Genomic DNA, 26857 nt, shown 5'->3' with positions numbered 1-26857 from the left:
GACTGAGGAATGAGATTCTCCCAAAATGCAGTTGGAGCAGGGTATTGGAGATTTTCTACCCAGGTACGCAGCAGTGCAGTCAGAACGTCTGTGCTCTGCTTCTGCAGATTTCTGAATGTGTCTGTGCACACAGCACTAGAAGACTAAGTCAATAATGAAAGGATTTCATGTCTATTGGCTCATAAATGCTTTATCATTTTTAGTTGACATCCAGAGATAGCACTTTTCTGCCCTAATATCTTTCTGACTCAGGTGTTTTAGAGCAAGGAGCCATGAATTCTCTCTCTGTTTAGTTTTTTATGTTCTGGCTTTCCTTCTCCCCATCCGCCACTTCATGAAGATGGATTAGGTTTTGGTAGTGGTAATGATTTGGGCAGTATCTGTAGAAATTATGCACATTTCAGTTCCAGGGCTTTCTCAACCTGAACACATAAGGCATACTTGAGCCTAAAACAGGAGTTTTAGCGTCTCAAAGGAATTTAGAATCAGATTCAGCTTAAGGAATGGAAATTAGTCTACCTTCCTTCAAGGAGCTGTTGTAGTCTCCCTACGATGGCAACTTGAGGTCAGAAGGGCGTTCTCCTTGCTGTCCCTGGATTCCAGGAAACAATGAGAAGTCCTGAAGCCAGATCTCACAGCCCAGCCTTTCTCAATCAGGCCCAGCCTCCTCCTCTAATCTTGTCTCCCGCTAATCCCTACCCCACCCTATGTTCCAACTACTTTGAATTTCTTGCTGTTCCTGAACTTGCTGTTCTGCTCTTTAAGGCCTGCCTGAGCCTTTATAAATCCCTGTATTTGCGACACACATAAAGCACTTAGCTCAGTGTGTGCCCCTCGATGGGTTCTAATAACTGTTGGCTGTTAATACTCTGCACATGCTGGTTTTTTAGCCCAGAAAAGTTTCCCCTTCTTTACCTTTAAAACTCAGCTCAGATGTGCCTTCCTCCACAGTGAATCCTTGCCCTCAAGAGTGCTTTGTTTTGTTAATACCCATTCTAGCCATTATGAGCTTGAAGTCAGGTGATTGCCAGTGCCCGGCACATCACCGGTGCTCAATAAGTTTTTGTCGCGTGACCCTGGACATACAGCTATGAATAAGCACAGTACCTGCCCATGTAAGCACCTAGTCCAGTCGGGAGCATGGGGGACAGACACTGAACTAGATAATTATGATGTGATGTGATTAAGGTACGGATTGCTGTATGCACATGGGGTTGTGGAAACACAAAGGAAAAGCTTCAAACCCAGACAGGGTGGTCAGAAAGTAAGCTGAGTCTTAAAACAATGTGTAAGAGTCAGGGGAAAGGTGGAAGGCATTGCAAGGCAGGAGGATAATATGAGAAAAGACATGGAGGTGAGAAAGAGCATGGTGGTTCTGGGAACAATATGCAGCATGATGGGCCACAGCAAAGAGAGGCGAGAGGTGAGGCCAGAAGATTAGTTAGGGTCAGAGCATGAAAGCCTTCTCTGCCTTGTTAAGGAGCTTGGCCTTGATCCTATAGCAGGGTCTATAAATTCACAACATATGGGTCATCAGCCTCCCTACCCCCACCCCTCTCATGGCAGACATTGATAATCAATCACAGCACCCCATTCCACTGGGCCCAGATGTGACCTCATAATCCTTCTCAACATACTACTGCAGGGCACACCACCCAGAGATCAGAGGTGGCACTCTGGTTGGCTGGTGTAAGATTTTCCACGTGTATGTATATGAAGGCTGGGAGTTTGGGAGAGTACGAGTTACGGGAGAATTATGACGTGGTCAGACTTGCATTTTGGAAATCTCTATGCACATTAAGAAGAAGAATCAACAGAGCCCAATTGTTTAGATGTGGCAAGATGAAGAAGAAAGAGTAGTCAAGAACCAGATGATTGTTCCTTCGTTGGGCAACTGCACAGATCCCAGTGCCATTCAGGGACAGCATGAAGGAGGTAGTGATAGATTTGGCATGATAACAAGAGCTCACTTTTTTTGAGTGTTTACTATATATTGAGTAATGTTTTCAGCATTTTCTGTGAAGCAATTGATTTTATCTTCCTAACAGTCCTGTGGGGTAGGTACCATTATTCTGTTTTGCAGATGAAGAAACTGCACAGAGAGGTATAAAATATTAAAGACCTAACAAAATCAGTGGCACTGAGAGAGATCATTAGGGCAAGAAAAGCTGAAAACACATCACTGAGTCATTTGGATGAATATAAAGAGAGCCAATCAAGTCACCAGGCACCCATGCTAGGGTTTATCTGTTTGTCTTTAATCTTTTGGAACCCAAAGTATCTATCATTCTTGGAAAAGAACCACTGTGACGAGTACAAATCCATCCAGCCTTCAACACATCTGTTCTACTCACAGGGCAGACATCAGTAGGAAAGTGAACTCAGTCTGTCAGTTCAGATGCTCAGTCATGTCCAACTCTTTGCAACCCCATGGACTGCAGCACGCCAGGCTTCCCTGTCCATCACTAACTCCCAGAGCTTACTCAAACTCACATCTATTGAGTCGGTGATGCCATCCAACCATCTCATCCTCTGTTGTCCCCTTCTCCTCCTGCCTTTAATCTTTCCCAGCATCAGGGTCTTTTCCAATGAGTCAGTTCTTCACATCAAGTGGCCAAAGTATTGAGCTTCAGCTTTAGCATCAATCCTTCCAATGAATAGTCAAGACTGATCTCCTTTAGGATTGACTGGTTTGAATACCTTGCAGTCCAAGGGACTCTTAAAAGTCTTCTCCAACACCACAGTTCAAAACCATCAATTCTTCAGCACTCAGCTTTCTTTATAGTCCAACTCTCACATCCATACATGATTACTGGAAAAGCCATAGCTTTGACTAGACAGACCTTTGTTGGCAAAGTAATGTCTCTGCTTTTTAATATGCTGTCTAGGTTGGTCAGAGGTTTTATTCCATGGAGCAAGCGACTTTTAATTTCATGAATTCAGTGACCATCTGCAGTGATTTTGGAGTTCAAGAAAATAAAGTCTCTCACTGTTTCCATTGTTTCCCCATCTGTTTGCCATGGAGTGATGGGACCAGATGCCATGATCTTAGTTTTTTGAATGTTGAGTTTCAAGCCAGCTTTTTCACTCTGCTCTTTCACTTTCATCAAAAGGCTCTTCAGTTCCTCTTCGCTTTCTTCCGTAAGAGTGGTATCATCTGCATATCTGAGGTTATTGATATTTCTCCCAGCAATTTTGATTCCAGCTTGTGCTTCATCCATCCCAGCATTTCACATGATGTACTCTGCATATAAGTTAAACAAGCAGGGTGACAGTATATAGCGTTGATGTACTCCTTTCCCAATTTGGAACCAGTCTCTTTTTCCATGTCTGGTTCTAACTGTTGCTTCTTGACCCGCATACAGATTTCTCAGGAGGCAGGTAAGGTGGTCTGGTATTCCCATCTCTTGAAGAAGTTTTCACAGTACTGTTGAAGCCTAGTTTAGAGAATTTTGAGCATTACTTTGCTAGTGTGTGAGATGAGTGCAATTGTGCGGTAGTTTAAACATTCTTCAGCATTGCCTTTCTTTGGGATTGGAATGAAAACACCTTTTCCAATCCTGTGGCCTCTGCTGATTTTTTTTTTTATTTCTTTGCATTGATCACTGAGGAAGGCTTTCTTATCTCTCCTTGCTATTCTTTGGAACTCTGCATTCAGATGGGTATATCTTTCCTTATCTCCTTTGCCTTTACCTTCTCTTCTTTTCTCAGCTATTTGTAAAAGGCAGGCAGAATGAAATCCACAATCAAAGAAAACTAACCAAACTGATCACCTGGATCACAGCCATGTCTAACTCAATGAAACTATGAGCCATGCCGTGTAGGGCCACCCAAGACAGACAGGTCATGGTGGAGAGTTTTGACAAAACATGGTCCACTGGAGAAGGGAATGGCAAAACACTTCAGTATTCTTGCCTTGAGAACCTCATGAACAGTATGAAAAGGCAAAGAGATAGACACTGAAAGATGAACTCCCCAGGTCAGTAGGTGCCCAATATGCTACTGGAGAAGAGTAGAGAAATAACTCCAGAAAGAAGGAAGAGACAGAGTCAAAGAGAAAAGAACACCCAGTTGTGGATGCAACTGGTAATAGAAGTGAAGTCCGATTCTGTAAAGAACAATATTGCATAGGAACCTGGAATGTTAGGTGCATGAATCAAGGTAAATTGGAAGTGGTCAAACAGAAGATGGCAAGAGCGAACATCGACATATTAGGAATCAGTGAACTAAAATGGACTGGAATGGGCGAACTTAATTCAGATGACCATTTTATCTACTACTGTGGGCCGGAATCCCTTAGAAGAAATTGAGTAGCCTTCTTAGTCAATAAGAGTCCAAAGTGCAGTACAATCTCAAAAACGACAGAATGATCTCTGTTTGTTTCCAAGACAAACCATTCAACATCACAGTAATCCAATTCTTTGCCCCAGCCACTAATGCCAAAGAAGCTGAAGTTGAACAGTTCTATGATGACCTACAAAACCTTCTAGAATTAGCACCAAAAAAGATGCCCTTTTCATCATAAGGGATTGGAATGCAAAAGTAGGAAGTCAAGAGATACCTGGAGTAAGAGACAAGTTTGGCCTTGGAGTACAAAATGAAGCAGGGCAAAGGCTAACAGAGTTTTGCCAATCAAACGCATTGGTCATAGCAAAAACCCTCTTTCAACAACACAAGAAACAACTCTACACGTGGACATCACCAGATGTTCAATACTGAAATCAGATTGATTATAATTTTTGCGACCAAAGATGAAGAAGGTCTATACAGTCAGCAAACGCAAGATCAAGAGCTGACTGTGGCTCAGATCATGAACTCCTTATTGCAAAATTCAGACTTAAATTGAAGAAAGTAGGGAAACCACTAGACCATTCAGGTATAACCTAAATCAAATCTCTTACAATTTTACAGTGGAAATGACAAATAGGTTCAAGGGATTAGATCTGATAGGGTGCCTGAAGAACTATGGATGGAGCTTCATGACACTGTACAAGAGGCAGTGATCAAAACCATCCCCAAGAAAAAGAAATCCAAAAAGGAAAGTGAATTAAAACAAGCCTATCCAAATGACGACCTATATGATTTCCAAATGAATCTTCAGAAGCAAAAGGCAAATGAGAAAAGGAAAGATATATCCATTTGAATGCAGAGTTCCAAAGAATAGTGAGGAGAGATAAGAAAACCTTCCTCAGTGATCAATGCAAAGAAATAGAGGAAAACAATAGAATGGGAAAGACTACAGATCTCTTAAAGAAAATTAGAGATACCAAGGGAAGATTTCATGCAAAGATGGGCACAATAAAAGACAGAAATGTTCTTAATGACCCAGATAACCATGATAGTGTGATCACTCACCTAGACCCAGACATCCTAGAATGTGAAGTCAAGTGGGCCTTAGGAAGAATCACTACCAACAAAGCTAATGGAGGTGATGGAATTCCAGTTGAGCTATTTAAAATCCTAAAAGATGATGCTGTGAAAGTGCTGCACTCAATATACCAGCAAATTTGGGAAATTGCAGTGGTCACAGGACTGAAAAGGTCAGTTTTCATTCCAGTCCCAAAGGCAATGCCAAAGAATGTTTAAACTAGCACACAACTGTACTCACCTCACATGCTAGCAAAGTAATACTCAAAATTCTCTAAGCTAGGCTGCAACAGTACGTGTACTGAGAACTTCCAGATGTTCAAGCTGGATTTAGAAAAGGCATGGCAATCAGGGATCAAATTGCCAACATCTGTTGGATCATAGAAAAAGCAAGAGGGTTCCAGAAAAACATCTATTTCTGCTTCATTTACTACGTTAAAGCCTTTGACTGTGTGGATCACAACAAACTGCGGAAACTTCTTCAAGAGATGGGAATACCAGACCACCTAACCTGCCTCCTGAGAAATCTGTATGCAGGTCAGGAAGCAACAGTTAGAACTGGACATGGAACAACAGACTGGTTCCAAATCAGGAAAGGAGTATGTCAAGGCTGTATATTGTCATCCTTCTTTAATTTATATGCAGAATGCATCATGCGAAATGCTGGGCTGAATGAAACACAAGCTGGAATCAAGATTGCCAGGAAAAATATCAATAACCTCAGATATGCAGATGATACCACTGTTATGGCAGAAAGTGAAGAGGAACTGAAGAGCCTCTTGATGAAAGTGAAAAAGGAGAGTGAAAAAGCTGGCTTAAAACTCAGCATTCAGAAAACCAAGATCATGGCATCTGGTCCCATCACTTCATGGCAAAAAGATGGGGAAATAATGGAAACAGTGACAGACTTTATTTTCTTAGACTCCAAAATCAATGCAGATATTGACTGCAGCCATGAAATTAAAAGATGCTTGCTCCTGGAAAAAAAGTTCTGACCAACCTAGACAGCATATTAAAAAGCAGAGACATTACTTTGCCAACAAAGGTCCGTCTAGTCAAAGCTATTACTTCTCCAGTAGTCATGTGTGGATGTGAGATTTGGACTATAAAGAAAGCTGAGTGCCAAAGAATTGATGCTTTTGAACTGTGGTGTTGGAGAAGACTCTTGAGAGTCCCTTGGACTGCAAGGAGATCCACCAGTCCATCCTAAAGGAGATCAGTCCTGAATATTCATTGGAAGGACTGATACTGAAGCTCCAATACTTTGGCCACCTGTTGGGAAGAACTGACTCATTGGAAAAGACCCTGATGCTGGGAAACATTGAAGGCAGGAGGAGAAGGGGACAGCAGAGGATGAGAAGGTTGGATGGCATCACTGACTCAATGGACATGAGTTTGAGTAAGCTCCAGGAGTTGGTGATGGACAGGGAAGCCTGGCGTGTTGCAGTCCATGGGATCACAAAGAACTGGACACAACTGAGTGACTGAACTGAACTGAGTGTTCATAAATTAAAAGAGCAAGATTAGAGGGGTATTGGATTTTAAAAGAATACATCACAATGAATTGTGCTGTGTTTTTCCAATGATTAACCTTTTCTTATTTCAGTGATGATATGCAGTGTACATTTGTGTGTATGTAAATATATTTGATCCATTTGTTTAATAACTTCTTGCCTTCTAAGCACTTTTTCATTCCCCATTAAAGTGTTCTAATCAGGAATCTAATTGCTTTAAGGAATAGGCTATTTTGGTGGGTAATAGACGTGTTGTTGCTTTCATCTTAGCTTCATGTCTGGCTGTCTGGGCTGCATCAGTGGCGTAGTGGCAAGCACTACCAGGAGACAAGGCACTTGGCCGGGAGGGAAAAAATGTCCTTGTCCAAGACCTGAGCAGACAGCTCTGCATTGGTGTCAAATAGTAGTGAGGACTGTGCAGCCTGTATTTCCTGATCCCCAGACCAAGGTGCCTATTAACCCTGAACTCAGATCACGAGACCATGGATGTGCTAATGATTCCAGTGTCGTCTGGAACTTTTTATAACTACAAGTGTCCATCTTTTGCCTGAACATACCAATCTCATTACCACCTACTTCTCTTTGATCAGATCATTCATTACATCTGCCTGTGATGCCCTCTGTTCTCCCCTCCAGTACTTAAATCTTCCTCCACAAAACTCATGTTTGATGGCCTCAGCCTTCCATGTCTCTTCCTTTTCCAAAACCCTAGATCCACCATTCTGCACCTAACAAAAATCAACTAGCAGATTGTGACTTACAAACAGCTTTCAAATTCATCATCTGATTAAACCCTCTGACAATCCTATGTGGTTTTAATATTAGCTTGTGTACAGGAGAAAACCCAGGCTCAGAGAGTTGGATTACTGGCCCAAGGTCAATTCATGGTAAGAACTAGAATTGGAGCCCAACTCTTTCTGATGACAAAAAGCATTTCCATAACTACCTTGCTACATGGCCCAGTGCATGTAGCTGATGAATATTTGTTGGTGATGATGATAACAGTCCTCTTATGCCGGTAAATAGCCATTGACTTTCTCCATGGACTTGATGCTCAAAATCAGAACAGCCTCAGCAGGCGTAGTTCAGGGTCTCTCCAGCCTTTAGGGATTAGGTCGTGAAGGGATGAGCTGAAAGCATGGTGCTCAGGCCAGTTTTGTTGGGCTAGTCTGGGTTCCCTCTCCTTTCTCTCTCTCTGTAACCTGGTATCTTTCCTATGAATCACAGTTCCTCTGGATGCCTGAGTCTGGCCCTAAAGCAGGGACCGTAGAGCACATGGTGTTCGAGTAACTCACTCTCCGTGCTTGGGAGATCTGAGTTCACGCCTCTCCGCTCCACTTGAGACCTATAATTATTGACCCACAGCGCATTCTTGTGCTCTGTGACCATCTGGCCTGAGTACGTCCTAGGCTATCATTTGCTGGGGCAGCAGTTGGTTTAGACAGCTTATCCTGAACATATCTTTGGAAACCTGCATAATCTTGGTTCTGGGAGACTGAGCAGGCAGCCAGGCTAAAGGCCCCATGTGCTGTTCTTGGGCCCAATGCCCCAGCTAAAATAATACATTTGGAATTATTCATTATCCCTTCCATGCAACTCTAAATTTTAAATTGCATACTTGGGAGTGAGCCTGGCTTTTTGTAGGTCTTTCGTACATTAGAGAATTGCATGTTTCAAAGATTCAAAATGATTGTGGGAATGAACTTCATTCTAGCAGTAACAACAACAACGATAGTCAGAAACATAGTAACACTCAACACTGGTAATTCTCTCTGTGATTACACTGGCCTGAATATTACCACATTTAATCTCTACAATATCCTCTGAAAGGTTGGTGATATTATATCCCCCATTTTACAGATGAGGAAAATGAAGCTCAGAGAGATTAAGTACATGTCTTAAGATAATGCAACTAATAAATGGTTGAACCCAGATTCCAACCCATGCCTTTTTGGCTCCAAAGGCCATGAAATTCTAAAGCCAACCCTTTGCTCTGCCTCCTCCCTTCTTGGTTCATAGGACACCTGTCTATGCCATGTAAGCCTTCAGTTGGCAGCCCATGAGACAGGTCCACAAACAGGTCATGACCAGGATTCAGCACTAGGGTCCTGAAACTGGCCATTCTATCTATGCTGTGCTCCACTGGCCAACCCTGAGCCCCCTTGTTCTTGGTTCTCCCGATGAGAAAAGGTAGACACAGGAATGCAAATAGAGTGCATGAGAGGATCCACTGAATTGGTCAACTTGGACTTTTGTAAAAATATAAACAAATCTGGTCTAGTGTTTATTCCTCTTTTCCTTGAGCCTAGACATGCTCACAAAATCAGTCCTCTTTTCTGGCCAGCCAGAGATCGGACATGTTCCATGAAGAACAGATGAGTTTTAAACATCTACAACCTTGGCTGAAAAGTATAAATTTGTTCACAGAAAAATCTGGTAAGAAATGACAAAAAATCTAAAATAACTTGAACCAGTGGTTATCTTTGGCTCATATGATGTGACCAATGAATATAGATAATCTCCACTTTATAAAGAATGTTGCATTTATTAATGTGGGCCTCTATGGAATCTCATTTTAAATATGAGTTGATGAACTGGTCATTTTTTTATTTTTAGTAACAGCTTTTTTTAAGATATCTTTAAAATACCTATATAATCACCCATTTTAAGTGTAGAATTCAGTGGTTTTTAGTATATTCACAGAGTTGCACAACTGTTGCCACAATTTGAGAATATGTTCATTATCTGAAAAAGGAACTCCATGCCCCTTAGTCATAGACCGTTATCCCTCCCACTTGCCCCCCGCCCCAACTCTAGGTAAGCACTAATCTACTTTCTGTTTCTATGAATTTGCCTGTTGTTGAAATTTTGTATAGATGGAATCTTACTACTTGTGATCCTTTGTGACTGGCTTCTCTCATTCAGCATAATACTTTCAAGATTCATTCATGTTGAAGTATGTATAATACTTCAGTTTTTTTATTGCCAAATAGTATTTCATTGTATGAATAGATCACAATGTACTGTTGATGGAAGTTTGGGTTGGTCCCACTTTTTGGCTATTATAAATAATGCTGCTATGAACAAGATTTTGTGTGGATATGTTTTTGTTGCTCTTGGAAATAAAACTAGGAGTGGAATTTCTGGGGCTTATGGTTAAGTCTTTGCTGTTTTGAGAACTGCCAGATTGTTTGTCAAAGTGACTATACTGTTTTATATTATCACCAGTGGTATGTGAATGTTGCGATTTCTCCACATCCTTTCCAATATTTACCTTTTTTATTATATCCTAGTGGATGTGATGTGGTATCTCCTTGTGGTTTGGATTTGCCTTTTCCTGATAACTAATGATGTTGAGCATCTTTTCATGTGCTTATTGGCCATTTGTAGATCTTCTTTGTGGAAAAATGTCTATTCAGATCCTTTGACCATTTTAAATTGTTATTTTCTTTTCACTGCTGGGTTGTATTTATATATTCTAAATACAAAACTCCTATCAGATATGACTTGCACATGTATTTTCCCATGCTTGACTTACCTTTTCACTTTACGCTATTGTTGCGGCACAAAAGTTTTTCATTTTGGTAGTGTCCAATTTATTGTTTTTCTTCTTTTCACTTGTGCTTTTCATGTCATATATAAGGAATGATTGCCTAATCTCAGGTCAGAAAGATTTACACTTCTTCTAGGAGTTTTATAGTGTTAGTTCTTACATTTAGGTCTTTGGATCCATTTTCATTTTGGCACATAGTGTGAGATAGGGATCCAAATTCATTCTTCTGCACATGGATATCCAGTTACGCTACCACGTGTTGAAAAGGCTATTCTTTCTCTATTAGATGATCTTTATACTGTTATCAAAGTCAGTTTATTACAAATGTGAAAGTTTATTTCTAGACTTTCAATTTTATTCTATTAATATATACTTTTGCCAGTTCCTCACTGTCTTGATTTCTATATGTGCAGTAAGTTTTTAAACATGGAAATGTGAGGCCTCCAACTTTGTTCTCCTTTTTCAAGATTGTTTTGGCTATTGTGGGTATTTTGAATTTCCTTATGAATTTTAGGATCTGCTTGTCAGTTTCTAGATTTGTAGAAAAATTTGGGGGAGTTGATACCTTATCAATATTAAGTCTCCCAGTCCATGAATGGGGTGACTTTTTGCTTATCTAGGTCTTTAATTTTTTTCAACAGTGTATTATAGTATTCAGAATATAGGTTTTACATGGCTCTTATTAAATGTATGTCTACATATTTTATTGTTTTTGATATTGTTGTAAATGGAATTGTTTCCCTAATTTTCTGATTGCTCATCCCAAGTGTATAGAAATACATTTGACTTTTGTATATTGATCTAGTATTCTTCTACCTTGCTGAACTCATTTATTACTTCTAATATTTTTAGTGATTTCCTCAGAATTTTATACATGCAGAATTGTGTTGTCTGCAAATAAAGATAATTTCACTGCTTCCTTGCCAGTCTGGACACTTTTTATTTCTTTCCTGGCCTGACTACACTGGCTATAACTTCTACAATGTTGAATAGAAGAGGCAAGATCTGACATCCTTCTTGTTTCTGACCTTGTGGGGAAAGCTTTTATACATTCACCCTTAAATATGATGTTAGCACTGGGTTTTTTGTGGATGCCCTTTATCATTTTGAGGAAATTCCATTCTATTCTTAACTTGTTAAGTGCTTTTATCATGAAAAATGTTGAATTTTGTCGAATCCTTTTCCTGCATTTATTAAAATAAGTATGTGGGATTTGTCTTTATTCTGATAATATGGTGTATTATATTGTTTACATTTTGTATGTTAAACCAACCTTGCATTCCTAGGATAAATCTCACTTGGTCATGGTATATGGTCCTTTTTACATATTGCTGGATTTGCTTTGCTTATATCTTGTAAAGTTTTGTGCGTATACTTATCATGGATATTGGTCTGTAGTTTATTTCCCTTTGTGTTATATTTACATAGTAGTATCATGGCCTCATATAATAAGTTAGTAGTGTTTCCACTTCTGCTTTTTGGAAGAGTTATGAAGGATTGTTGTTAATTCTTCTTTCAACATTTGATAGAAAAAGCCATCTGGGCCTGGGCTTTGTCACTTCAGACTTTCTATTTCTTCTTAAGTCAGTTTTGGTAGTTTGTGTATTTCTATTAATATATCCATTTCATCTAGGGTATCTAATTGTGTTGGTATACAGCTGTTCACAATATTTCCTTATAATTTTTTCCTATAAGGTTAGTTGTAATGTTCCTTTTTCATTCCTGATTTTAGTAATTTTTTTTCTTTCTTTTCCTTATTCACTTGAGCTAAATGTTGGTCAATTTTCTGATATTTCAAAGAACCAATTTTTGGTTTTGTTGATTTCATCTATTGGTTTTTCTGTTACATTGATTTTGGTTAATTTCCCAAATGACTTTCTTCTTTGATTTAATTTATTTATTTATGTACACAACATAAACCTAAATAAACTATATTGAAAAAGAAATCACAAAGTAAATTAGAAAATATTTTGAGATAAATGAAAATGAAGATACAACATACTAAAACTTAATGGCTTCAGGGAAAGTAGTACCGTGCCATGACCTGCCCTTCAAACTGCCCTTCAACCTTCCTTTCAAACTTCCATTCCCTTCCATTCAAACTTCTCTTCTCTTCCCTTGCCTATCCTTTCCTACCATTTCCTATCCTTCCCTTCCCTTCCCTCCCCTTCCCTATCCTTCCTGTACCTTCCCTATTCTTCCCTTCCATATACTTCCCTTCCCTATCCTTCCCATCCTTTCCCTATCCTTCTCTAAATTTCCCTATCTTTCCCTATCCTTCCCTCCCCTTTCCTCCCCATCCTTATCTTTCACTATTCTGCCCTCCCCTTCCCTTCCCTCCACTTCCCTATCCTTCCCGGCCATTCCCAGTCCTTCCATAAGTTTCCCTATCTCTCCTCATTTCCCTAGCTTTCCTTATCCTCCCCTTTCCTCCTCTCTCATTCCCTTCCCTTCCCTATCCTTCCCTATCTTTTCCTATCTTTCCCTTCCATTCTCTATCCTTCCCTCCCCTTCCCTAAATTTCCCTATCTTTCCTTATTTACGTATCTTTCCTTATCCTTCCCTTCCCTTCCCTTCCCTTCCCTGCTTCTGCTGCTAAGTCGCTTCAGTCATGTCCGACTCTGTGTGACCCCATAGACGGCAGCCCACCAGGCTCCCCCATCCCTGGGATTCTCCAGGCAAGAACACTGGAGTGGGTTGCCATTTCCTTCTCCAATGCGTGAAAGTGAAGTCGCTCAGTCGTGTCCGACTCAGCCTTCCCTAAATTTCCCTATCTTTCCTTATTTCCATATCTTTCCTTATCCTTCCCTTCCCTTCCCTATCATTCCCTATCCTTCCCTTCTCTATCCTTCCCTTCCCTATCCTTCCTTCCCCTTTTCTGTCCTTCCTTCCTCTTCCCTGTCCTTCCTTCCCCATCCCTATCCTTCCCTTCCCTATCTTTCCCTTTCCTATCCTTCCTTTTCCCTTTCCCTTCAGAAGAGACTTCCTATAGGTCTGTTTTTAACCTAAAATCAAATGGTAATTGTGAATCACATGCCCTCTTCTAAAGGACATGGAGGAAGGATCTTTGATTGAACTTTCCACTTTGTGGCTTATCTGAACTTGCAGCTTTCAATCCTTCTGCCACGCCTCCCAGGCTGAAGCAACTGATATAAACCAGCACAGAAGTGAGGGGATTTTGAGTACTTGAATGTGGTGGTTTGTTATCCTGTTGCTGAAGCCATAAGAGTCCAGAAAGTAAGAAACCTCTATTTGACCAGTATTCTCAATCTCCTCAGTGACAAAATCAGATCAGCTGTAGAAAATGGCTATCAATACACCTGAAAAGAAGTAGACAGCCTAAATGCATAGAACACAATGGCTGACTCTGAGTGACTGGATGAAGTCAAACGTGATGCCTAAATTGTCTGTTGCTATCATTTATGCCATTTTTAAAAGCTGGCTGTACCTCAAAAAAATAAGTTCTGGAACTAATTTCCTATTTTAAATGGTGTTCAATATTGCCTTTTGTCAGTGAAAATTTCTCACTTGTAGATTTATAAGGTAATGCAAATAAACATCAAAGAAATAAAAATATTATGATCAACCAAGATGTGGGTTTCAAGACAAAAAGAAAAAATCCGATCTCTTTTCATTATTCTAAATCCTCATGATACTTATGCCATGCACATATGTATAAGTTTATAAAGCTATGCAATAATAAAAATCACAGACATTCACAGTAGGTAAGCTTAAGTTTGAAACACAGGAGAACCATTTCTTATGAGGTTTTTTTTTTTACTTCTTACATAAATGCTCTTAAAATCAACCACAAAATATCCTGTCTCTAAGTACTAAAATTGGGTACACACTGGCTACAGTAATATAAAGATGGCCAAAGACCAGGTTCTCAGACCTGGACTGTATATCTAATTCTCTTTCAGTAAATCAAGCTAGTAAAGGCAGTGAATCTCATGCTGAGAAAAGACAGAAGCCCAAGCTCAGTAGGGCCTGATTCTAGTGAGAGCTGAGACATTGGATGCCTTTAAGAGAATCCTTTTGTTCAACTTAAAATGAATCATCCACAGATGTGCCCATTTCATATTACATTCATTAATATCTCTGTTTTAAAATGTTCTGTATTGATACAAATGTGTTAAAGCTGATGTTTCTGGCATAACCAAAATTTATGTAATCTAAAATAACTTCCATCTGCTAATACTCATTATGCAATATGAAGATGGCTCTTAAGAGCTTACTGTCTGTATCTATAGGGACACTATGCAGATATGGCCACATGTGTCTCACATTTAACCGTAAAATGGATACCAACGTCCATTCAGCACAGAGTAATGTGAAATACAACATTTAATTCCCAAATGCTAATTTTGCTAAGAAAAATATAAAACCTTTCTGGTTGGAGAAGAATTTATAGAATCAGGCTTCGAGGCTATTATAATTGAAGTTGTATCTTTACTTCAATTAAAGTTCCCATCAACAGTGATGGTCAGGAACTAGGTTCACGGCAGTGGGCTCTCCTGTGAAGAAAGGCAACTTCTGTCCCCAGCTCCCAGGAACTGGGATCATGGTTTCTAAGTCTCACATACACACACACGCAACACACAGTTGGTCCTAAAATCTTCCTAGTGTTTGGCTGTAGACAGAAATAGAGCAGGAACACCACAGCTTTGAAAGGATTGTAGCTCCAAGGTTAAAAGCTCATCTGCATTGGACAACTGCTTTATATTTGTTCATTTATTGAATTGAAGGTGGGAGAAGGGGTCGACAGAGAATGAGATGGTTGGATGGCATCACTGACGTGATGGACATGAGTTTGAGTAGGCTCCAGGAGTTGGTGATGGACAGGGAAGCCTGGTGTGCTGCGGTCCATGGGGTTGCAAGGAGTCTGACATGACTGAGTGACTGGACTGAACTACTCATTTTTTTATGGCCCTCTACAGTTTCATCCTACTCAGCCTTTCCCATCTAATCCCTTGCTTCTTCTCGCTCAGTACAGCCAAAGTGTTTCCTGAATATTTTCCATTTTTCCGTGCCTTTGTGCCTCCCTATATACCATTCTTTTTCCATCTGAAATATTTATATCTGTCCTTCCACTTCCTCCTTCCCCTTAATCTACACTTATCCATACCTACCCATGCTTTCCAGCCTCCTTTTCAGTGCTTCTTCCCTCATAAAATCTCCATGACTTTAAAACATTCATACCCAACCCAGAAGTGCTCAATTCCTCCTCTAAACTTTCTCTGTACCTGACTGAGACAATGTAACACAGTAGATGAGAATGTAGCCACATACAAGTGTTTTGGACAACCATGCTTCTCTGCGTCTCAGTCCCTACATTTGTAAAATGGAGATATCACTACTTCACAGGATTCTTATGAGGGTTAAATGAAATTATGCGCACTAAGAACCCACGTGGTAGATGCTCTGTCAGTTGTAGCTGGCCTTAAATACAGGGATCATGTCTTGTTCAACTTTGTACCCTCAGCACTTAGCATTGTTCCTGGCCCAGCGTGGGTACTATGTGACTGTTTCTGGAGTCAATAGGCACCCCTTTACTAGAGGGAACATGGAGAGGGAGGACATGCTTTCTGGACATCTGGGAGGTAATCTACTGGGTCTGTCGCTTGCCTTCCTCTGGCTTCCTTGTTAGCCTACAGAAGGGAGCTGCTCACTGCGGACTGTAGTAGCTTTCTCTCTGCTTAAGTTGGTCATCAGGTTGAATGATACAAATTGGGCGTTCGGTGCTTCATTCTAGCCTTCTGATTATTCTCTGAGGATTTGTTCTCCTATGTCAGACCTGGAGCTTATCCTTTGTTAAGGATTGAATTCATTCAGAATTTTGCATTGTTAGGTTTTTAAAGCAGTTTCAACTGGTTTGGTAGTTTGTTTATTGTTGTCCAGTATGACTTCCTTTTCTCTCAAAATCCCTTTGAAAAGTTCCATAAAGTTTTTGGTACATTGAAAAGAACATGAAAGGTTTTATGTGTAAATAAATGAGAAATGCTTTGGTTTCTCTTAAAGTGCTTCTCTGGTAAAGTCAAGAGGAAAACATGTGTTGTAAATGGGCCCCAGTTTTTATTTGTTGGATTTGGGCCTCTCTGCAATCCCTTTTTGACAGATATGTGGAGCATGTTGAATTCCAAGTTGACTTTCAATTAAACTGCATTTCTATATTTTCTTTTAAAAAGTATTCTTAGGGAGATGGGGGAAAATCTTTAGTGCCAGAGACATTGGTCAATAGCTTGACCACATTTTCAGGAGATAAAGGCAAGGATAAATCCAAATGAGGAACAGGAAACTCAAATGGAAGAAAAGTAAGCAACTAAAAGAGCTCTGCTATGGACCATTGGTTTGACTGCCAAGGAGAATGTGAGTTTTGTCCATCACAGGCAAAATGTGCAACTCTTAATTGTGTTTTCAGAATTGGAGGATGCTACTCCAATGGGATGTGGCCATAATTTTTAAGTGATCAGAGTCTTTAGTCTGTTGTTTCTCTTCTTAGAGCCAAGGTAAGGGTCTCGTGGCAAGGCAGATTGGACATGCAGTTCTGTGCCGCCGTTACACACTTAGGTGCACTCTAGGAAGGGGAAGAGACTGGGTCCACCCAGGAAACTTGGCATTCAATCCACGGTATGGTACACAGTATACACTCCAAAGTACTTGAACAAAGGGAAGGAACTAGCCTGATAAGAATGTGTTCCTTGCAGCTTCCTGCTGGCATCAGTGCAGAAGAAATAAGGGAAATACTGAACTTTTCTCTGCCCTTGTGACTCTTGAGCCAATTCCTGCTTGGGTGTCACTGAATTTCAGAAAAAGGTGGAAGGAAAGGGGAAGATTCCCTTTTTAATTTTATCCTATCTTTCCTGTCTCTGCTTGGAAGCTACTGACGTATGGACAGACTCAAAGGTTTTTGGTTTTGTTCATTACTCATCACTTTTGTGGTCTAGAAGTCAAGCTTGAGCTAGGTCACAGGGCACAGTGGTGGTTGCTGGTGGTGAGAGGTAAGGTGGAGCTGAGGGGATAAGGCCCTCTCTGTAGGAAGAAAAGGCCCAAGGTCATGTTTTGACCTTGTGTCTGCTCACCTTCTGCAGCATAAACCAATTGGTGAGTATTTTATTTGCATAGGATACCTGAAGCTATACAGGTGTGTTATATTCATTTTGATACCTCATGTGGTGTCCGTAGGTTTCACAGGCTTAGCTGCAGTACAGCTAAAGATTTTGGAAGAATGGAAGACAAGTAGTGATGTCAGTGCCCGTTTGACTTCCATACCACCATGTGGGTAGAGTTTGTGTGTGTGTGTGTGTGTGTGTGTGTGTTTTAATTAAAATTGAATTCAGAATATTGTAAAGCAATTATCCTTCAATTAAAAATAAATGTAAAAAAAAACGAATTCAGTTCTCAGTTAGGAAGCCAAAAAAAAAGTTGAAAAGCCACAATAACTCCTAGTACCCCATGCTATGAACAGAAGTGCCTTCATTCAGGTCAGGCCCCCGTGTCCTCTCCAGAGGAGGGCCACCCTGTTGGCATCTGGACGTGGATGATAGTTCTTAAACTACACATAGGAATCCCTCACTGCTGCCGTCAACACCTGCACTCTAGACAAATGACTCACTCATTGTGCCAGCAGACGCATCACTGAAACAGATCGTAATCTGCAACAGAATCCATTGGGCCAGCAATACACATTGGGGAGTGGGTATCATCATGGAGCCTGGCAAGCTCTACATGGAAAAATGATTCAAAGGAAGCATTCTGGCCAGTCCAGTTCTGAGGCTAATGGCTTTATTTGGGAAAATTAGTCATTCTTCCACTTTTGACCAACAAATATTTATTGAGATCCCACTAAATATCGAGTCTTCTACGAGGAACTTGACATAAATGCTCTCATGTAATGTGCGCAGCAGCTAGTGGGGGAGGTAATTAGGCTCCCTTTAGAGATGACAAATGGAGAAGGCAATGGCACCCCACTCCAGTACTCTTGCCTGGAAAATCCCATGGACGGAGGAGCCTGGTGGACTGCAGTCCATGAGGTTGCTAAGAGTCGGACACGACTGAGCAACTTCACTTTGACTTTTCACTTGCATGCATTGGAGAAGGAAATGGCAACCCACTCCAGTGTTCTTGCCTGGAGAATCCCAGGGACGGGGGGGCCTAGTGGGCTGCCGTCTGTGGGGTCGCACAGAGTCGGACACGACTGAACCGACTTAGCAGCAGCAGCAGAGATGACAAAACCGAGGCTAAAAGAAGTCAAGTGACTTGCTCAAAGTCTTACTGCTGGCGATAGGTGGAGTGTAGATCTGCTCTCAGGTCTGTCTTTTCCTCAAAATCTCCCTTTGCTGCCTGTGGCATGCCAGGAATGCTTTCTCCTTATTTCACGTTATTTCATAGCTCAATTCTCCCCAAAAGCATAAATCTGTTACGGGCTCCATAGTTACAAAGGTCCCTTGAGGATGGGCCACTTGATGATTTTTAGTGGCCACCTTCAAAGTTTTCCAAGTTCCTTTCTGGCTAACTGTAGGCAGGTGGTTGATGGCATGGGGAAATGCCCTCATCTGCATTAACTTGGGAAGGTGCAAGGGCTGAAGACAAGGTGCTCAGAGAGAATTGAATTCAGCCAGTTATTTCAGCTCAATTTACACATTTTTATGGCATACCTCCTCTGTGCCTCACACATTGTTAGACATGATGAGGCTGAAGAAGCCACATGTGATAATATGTGCTCTCCCAGGAGGAAGGAAGGTATAGAACCAAAGAGTTTGTACTTAATCCTAGGAACAGCGGGGAGGCACTGGTGATTCTTGAGCAGAGACGTGACAGCTGCTCCCAGGGTATTTTCATTCACTCCTGCAAGGCTACCGTGGAGGTCAGGAGCCGAAAGAGCACAGGGTGGTGGGCGTTGGGAAAGCCTGACTGCACGCTACTTGGGTATTAAAGACGTGACAGTTTCTGCATCTTTGCCTAGCACCTCCCATACATGTGAAATCCCACAGTTGAGTGGAAAGGATATAAACCATCTGCAGTAACATATTTGTTTAAAAAGGAGACACCAGCATGAAGACTTAGCAACTTTGAACCAGTTGAAAGAAGAGCAGCTGCCTGATATTTTTGTAGTGGTTATATTGATTGTTCATCTTCCATTCTTCTTGTGGTTTGTGTTATTAGCATATTTGTATTGGTTCTGCCAAAAGAATCCTTGAGAGAAGAAAAATTCATAAATTATTTTTGAGAGTTTAAATCTACATAAGCATTAAAGTCCCCTGGAGCTTTGGTCCACTGGTGTGCACAATTGAAGTACATAAGATTATGTGTGTGTGTGCTAAGTCACTTCAGTCGTGTCTGACTCTGTGCGACATGATGGACTGTAGCCCGCCAGGCTCCTCTGTCCATGGGATTCTCCAGGCAAGAATGCTGGAGTGGGTTGCCATGCCCTCCTCCAGGGGATCTTCCTGACCCAGGGATCAAAGCTATGTCTCTTAGGTCTCCTGGATTGGCAGGCAGGTTCTTTACCACTTGCACTACCTCGGAAGATTCAGTTCAGTTCAGTCGCTAAGTCGTGTCCAACTCTTTGCAACCCCATGGACTGCAGCATGCCAGGCTTCCCTTTCTATCACCAAGTCCTGGAGCTTACTCAAACTCATGTCCATCGAGTCAGTGATGCCATCCAGCCATCTCATCCCCTGTTGTCCCCTTTATGAGTGTCCTTTTATATCTTGAGGGCGTGGGGGAGGGGCCAGGAATCTCCCATCCCTATTTGCCTTTTTCTGGAATGTTTACATTTTGGAGGTACCCGCTCTGTGCCAGACGCCATGCTAAGTGTTCGCACACAACCTTACAGCAACGCTGTTTTTACAGGTGAGGAAACTATGGTCCAGAGAAGTTATATAACTTGCCTGAAGTCAGAGTTTAGTATATAGTTGGTCCGTTATTGACATCTGTTTCTGGCTCCCAGTCTAGGACTCTTACCACTATACTACCTTCCTCCCCGATCTATTTGGCATTCCTAGAGTTTACACAGTATGCATCACAGGAAAAGGATGGCAGTCTCTGATTTGTTCATGAGCACTCATTGTCACTTAAACAAAACCTAGGGCTCTGCAGAAATAGGGCTTGAGACTGTTGTGTTGTGATGGGGGAGAGGGACATGTTGAGAGAATTGGGTACTGATGGAGCAGTGCTAGCCTAGGAAAGTTGCCCTGATCTGCTACAAGACAGCGTGAAGTCAGTAAATCTCTTGAGAAGACAAGAAGGACCATGATGCAAAGGACATTAAAATGGGAAGAGATACACTTGTCTTCTCAATTTTGTCCCAGGTAGACGCGTTAACTATGTGAGGCTATCTGATTTCTTCCTTTTCCTTCTTCGGATCCAGGATCCATCTCCCCCAGGGAGCTTGTGGACTGGTAACAGAGATCAAGGTTGATAAATGGTCTCAAGGCCAACTAACAGTGGCAGGTCACTCGAGGGTGGGTCAAAATCTCAGACTTGATTCTGGGATCCCTTTAAGCTCCTGAACTCCTCTATTAGGTTATGAATTCATAATTTGGCATTGTCCCAACCTTTCAGCACACTCCTCCCAAGTACTTCTAGAAGAAGTGTTGGCATGGGAAATGAAGTCTGGTGAATAGTTGGCCAGAACCCCACCCCTACATTTTTGAGGGCCACGACACAGGACACCACACTGTTAGAAATGGTCATGGTTCACACATAGGAAATGGGACATAGAGCCCGACCTGGCGAAATCACATACTTACAGGTGCCTGGGCCCAGAGTCCTGGCTTTGGAGGAATAAAATTGAGGGAAGCCTTGTCAGCAAATGAAGGGTTAAGTAGACCGAACTGCCCGCAAAGGAAAAAGGAAGTATTTGAACTTTGTTATTTCAAAAATGCTTGATGTGCTAGCCTATTGCTTTTTACCATCACAAAGCTATGAGGAGTGACAACTTGATTTATATCTGAAATCTAGTATCTGGCATTTCAAAACAGTCACAAGAACTGTATGCAAGAAGACATTTCATATCTTCAGTTACCTGTAACTGCCTCTTTCTCATTTGAGCGGATTTTGTGAATCAGATTATTTCTAATATATGTAACATTAAGTACCACTAATTGCATGTTCAAACTCAATCTAACTATCTAGACACAAATCAACTGGACTGACTTTCTAAAAAAGAAAGTTGAATTGTCTTGTTTCCATAGCATTAGATAGCCAGCCTGCCTCTTTCATCCTCCAAGTGTTTTGGATTCTTGTAGCTCAGCTTCATTTATTGGTCCCTAAACAAAAATTTAAATATACCCAAACTCAGCCTATTCAGGGAACAGAAACATATTTCAGTTGTCTTTTTTTCTTTGTTCCCGACCATTTCCCTCTCTTTGGTCCAAAAATTAGGACTTATGTATTATTTCAGTCAATTCCCTCGATAAACTTATGAAGGTAGTGGTATTATGTTCGCTTTTCAGATTAGCAATCAAGAGCTCAGATTTTAAAAAATGTGGTCACATAGCTAGTAGGTGAAGGACCTGAGAGAATGGGTTAAGAAGCTGGGACCCTCAGTCTCTGACACTGCCCTTCTAGATCCTAACATTCCCGGGACAGCTCCATGATGGTGATCCTCATTGCAGACTAATTCAGTGGAAGCAGACTAGCATCTCTCCAGAACGGACCTGGCCGTGCAAATTCCATCTGAGTTCTACTTTATCACATTACCTTATTGCAGATGGAGACTAAGGCACAGACATCAAGTCATTTATTCTTTGTTTTTAAATTTATTTATTTATTTTAATTGGAGGATAATTACAATATTGGTAGGCGTCCATCCTGAACCTCCCTCCCACCTCCTCATTTATTCTTGATCTTGGGGAAACTCAAGACTAGAACCTCATACCTCTAAGGGAAACTGAGCCAGGCGGCCTCCTTATTTTAATGCTGCTTGGGAAGGTTTTCGTGACTCCTTCACCTTTTTGATTTTACATGAATATTCCAAGATGCCCAGAAGTTTTCCAGGGCCTAATTTCATTCTTTTGAGTTCTCTTAAAGTTAAAACAGAAAGTCTATATGTGTGTGCCATGTGTATATTTTAGAACTTTGTGTTTTATGTACTATGGCTTTCAAGCCATATTATTATGAATTTATACAGGTTTTCATAATCACTCAAATGGTGCAGTTCATGCTTTTGTCATCAAATATAAACTAAATTTCCTAATGGAGAATGCACTTGGTCTGGAACAATGCCAAAAAGAGTCCAAAGAAGCCACTGGAAGTTTGCTTCCCCAAATATGTGTTGATGAATTATCAGGTGTTCAATTAAAAATACAGAACTGATTTTTAATTCCTATTGAAATCGTTGCAAGTGCTCCAAGTTCTATCACTTGTGCACTTTACATGCCTTCTCCATTATTAACATAAAGAAATTAATGTCTTACAAGCTTCAATACTTGATGCCATATGCGTCCTGAGGATATTTAAAGGGAGAAGAAATGTAAATAGAAAGAAATTCTTAAGCAAGATTACTGATATGACAGGACTAAAGAGCTTGGGAGTCTGTGAAAAGTGCCTCTTTTCTTCCCTTTAATAAGTCCATTACTTGCACTTGGGCATATTTTAAGGTCCTTTTCATGCTGAATCTAGAGTTGAGCATGCTTTGCATTTCAAGCTTTGTCTATGAATCAGTAGAAGCCAAAGTTATTTCTGCTTTAAAATAACAGGAGCCAGGAACAGCTAATCTCTTTTCATTCTGAGTTCTTGACATTATTTTACTGGACAAAGTTTGTGTTGGCTACAAAACAGGCCATTCATAACATCTATGAGAAGGAATTTAGGTAAGAATGAAGAGAGATTGTAGGATGTATAAAGACTCCCTCTCCTGAGGCCATTAAGAAATTCCAAATTGGTGCTGTTTTGAATAGTGACATTGCATTAGCCTTGCTAATTTCAGTCATTCAGGCTGATAGTCTGTTTACCAATCTACTGGATGAAACCTTCCCCTAACTACAGCTTCTTACCCAAGGTGAGTTGGTATTTTTAGACAGGCGTGGGGGCGCAGGGGGTGGGTAGGTAGTGAGAGAAGTTGGAAGGTGATCAAGGCTAGCACAGTAGAGCCTCTCAGCCAGAAACTCTTTGGAAAGTGGTGTATGTGTTTAATGCCTCAGTAAGACATGTCCTACATTGTTGAAGGAAGTTTCCTTTCCTTTCCTTAAGGAGGAATGAGAATATGAGATTTTGTCACACCCCGGGCTCATTGCATCCAACCTCTTTGATTATCTCTGACTTTTGTCTGTAGTTCAATAATCAGGACTGGCAGAATAATCCATCCACGTGTGTTTGTTTTTAAGTGGGCATATATTTGCTCTTCAGTTCATAAAATGTGCAAATAAACTGACAGATAATTAGTGGCAAAAACTCCAGGGGATAGGGAACTCCTTTTTAAGGGAGACTACATGTAAATGACATTCTCATAAATCTCTCTGGACTAACTGGCATCTCACATCATGCTGGAAAAATGTATGGAGGGAAATCTTCGGAGCCTCGCAAGCAGAGAAAGTAGAAAGATTGCCGAGTGTTTGAAAGGGTTTAGGGTTTCATTTGAAGAGCAGCTGCACCCCACCATGCCTGTGCTCAGATACACAGAACACCAGTGAAGCGGTGCGCTGGAAATCATGCAGCACAGAGAACCCCGCGTGAAGGCAGGGGGCCCTCCACACCCACTCACATCCGGCCCTGAGTTACTGACCTACGTTTCCTGTCAATCAGTGACTGAGACCAAAGGACACGACAAGATCCTTCCCTGAGCTCCATGGGCCATCACACAGTAAAGATGAGAGCCAGAGAGAGGAGGGGTAGGGTGGGGGTGAGAAAGCAGGAGAGATTTACTTAGGCTCTAGAGCAATGTCTCTCCAGAGAGAGGACTAATATTTCTGGTTTTCTCAAGTAACAAAAAATAACACCCGTAGCGGATTCATGTTGATGTATGGCAAAACCAATACAATATTGTAAAGTAATTAGCCTCCAATTAAAATAAATAAATTTATATTAAAAAATAAATTTATATTTTAAAAAAATAACACACTTGTAGAGCACATTAAGGTTTAGAAATCACGTTTACATATCTTCTCATACTTCTCATCCTTCTCACTTAAGAAGCAGCACAACTTTGGTGCCCAGTAACCAAGGATTCTCTGCTTACAGGCAGAACTAGAAAGGTGCAAGGGTCAGGCTCCACCCCAGAACCCCCACTGCACTCAGCTCCTGCCTTTCTTGTGGCACTTGCCCCATTCTAACCTGGATACAGTGATTTTTGTTCCTGTCTCTCCTTCCTGACAGGATAGAGGGGTCCTTGAGGCCAACGACTGAGTTTTCCTCATCTCCGTATCCCCTATGGCTCCTGGCACAGTGTCTAGCAAGCAACAGGCTCCCAGTTGATACTCATGGTCTGCGCCTCCCCAGATGGACTCCTTGAGGATGGGTGCCGTCAGTGAGAACCGCAGTGCCGGGCCTGCATGGTTCTCAGGACATCAATAAATGTTCCTAGTGCTCAGCAAGTAATTAGTTAATTACACTGGACCAACCATACATAACACAAACCCTTCTATTCAGCCATGGCTGCCACTCATCCAATTCAAGGGGTTATCGGTGATATCACATTTAAAATGACATCTTTTAGAACAACTCAGGTATTTGTAACAAATATAAGGACCCAGAATTGGATACATTTTCAGTCCTATTTTCTGCCAAAAGAGCACTATGGAAACCGCAAGGGTTAGAAGAGGTTTTAGGGAAAGAGAAAAAAGTCACGAGGTAAATAAGGCAGGCTGAGAGAGACTGGGGGGTGAAGAATGCTGCCTAAGTCTGTATCCAGGGCCCCATACTCTCTACATTCTGCCTGCCTGCCTAGGGCATGAGAAAGGTGAAGCCAAAAAAAGAAAAAAAAAATCAAATTGAAAAGGAGGCCTCCTAAACTCGGTCTTAGGCTTAATACTAAGGGGAAAAAAAGATTTGAGGATTACTTACCTTGTTGTTAGTCAAAAGGGGGCTTCGGATTTCTCCCCTGGGTGACCTAAGCTGTAATCTGTCTCTATAGTCCTCTGTTAATACTTCTTCCATTTGTGAGGAAATTATAGTGACCGCAGAAGCTCGACTTACTTTCTGTAATCTCTTGGCAGAGAAATTAAAAAGACAACAAAAATTGCTGTCCAACTGGAATACTGCATGACATAGGGGGAATTGATTGGGACAAATCAATGGAAGAAAACAATCTCTATTTAAGGAGAATGCATCTTTAATCATGGTAATCCCTTTAGTAAATTACTTTCTCTGGTGACATGGCATACCTAATTACAGTTTGCTCATTTTGATTCCCCCTTATAGTGTTCCTTGCTGCTAATGCGGTGGTGGATTTGCAGGCTGAGCAATGAACTTATTAGTGGCATTAAAAACTCAGCCAAGTGGGTCTCAGGACAAGATGTCACCACTTTTAGAAGTGAATCACAGATCACAGGACAATTATATTTTCATTTCACTTCCTCAGATCTAGTTTCCATCCCCTTAATGATCTGGATTCTCTGCTCTGGGAAGTATTCTCAATATCCTTCTAAAATTGTGAAAATAAAAATGGAATACAATAGTAAAATGGGTATAACCAAAGACAGCTTATGTACTAGGATTTGTTCCACAATCCAGTTTATACAGTAAAGCATAATATTAGGGGTTTTTGTTGGGGGGTGGGGGGCTGTGCTGCACAGCATGTGGGATCGTAGTTCCCTAACTAGGGATCGAACCCATGCCCCTTGCATTGGAAGTGGGTCATTGTGACTCCCAGGTATTCTGTGGCTGTTGTGACCAGACAGATTTGTTATAACTCAGAAGTACCTCCTTTGTTTTAAATGAATATCTGTTTTAAAAATAGCTGTTGCAATAGGGTGATAAGATGATTTTTCCCCAAAGATGCTTTAATATCATCCTATGTTATTGATGGGCTTCCCAGGTGGCACTAGTGATAAAGAATCAGCCTGCTGATGCTGGAGATGTAAAAGATATGGCTTCAATCCCTGGGTCAGGAAGGTTCCCTGGAGGAGGGCATGGCAACCCACTCCAGCATTCTAGCCTGAAGAATCCTATGGACAGAAGAGCCTGGTGGGTTACAGTCCATAATGTTGCAAAGAGTCAGACACAACTGAAGCAACGTAACACACATAAACATATTATTAATATCCTCTATGAGGAACCAGAGATCAAATTGCCAACATCCAATGGATCATCGAAAAAGCAAGAGAGTTCCAGAAAAACATCTATTTCTGCTTTATTGACTATGCAAAAGCCTTTGACTGTGTGGATCACAATAAACTGTGGGAAATTCTGAACGAGATGGGAATACCAGACCACCTGACCTGCCTCTTGAGAAACCTATATGCAGGGCAGGAAGCAACAG

General features: G+C 41.2%; 1 protein-coding gene across 4 annotated transcripts in view; it reads left to right on the top strand.

Moving 5' to 3' along the window:
* Positions 1–26857, top strand: part of GPC3 (glypican 3) — a 460817-nt gene that overhangs the window by 414040 nt on the left and 19920 nt on the right. The window contains exon 8 of one of the 4 annotated variants that reach the window (XM_055565178.1): positions 3712–5080. The exons of the other annotated variants lie outside the window; for them this stretch is intronic. Coding sequence (XP_055421153.1) covers positions 3712–3737 — 26 coding nt within the window. The 3' untranslated portion in view covers positions 3738–5080. Of the gene's footprint in view, positions 1–3711; positions 5081–26857 lie in introns of those variants that run through there. 4 annotated transcript variants of the gene reach the window in all.

The sequence above is a fragment of the Bubalus kerabau genome, chromosome X, assembly GCF_029407905.1.
Source record: "Bubalus kerabau isolate K-KA32 ecotype Philippines breed swamp buffalo chromosome X, PCC_UOA_SB_1v2, whole genome shotgun sequence".
Lineage (NCBI taxonomy): Eukaryota > Metazoa > Chordata > Mammalia > Artiodactyla > Bovidae > Bubalus > Bubalus kerabau.
This window is presented reverse-complemented; position numbering and strand designations above follow the sequence as displayed.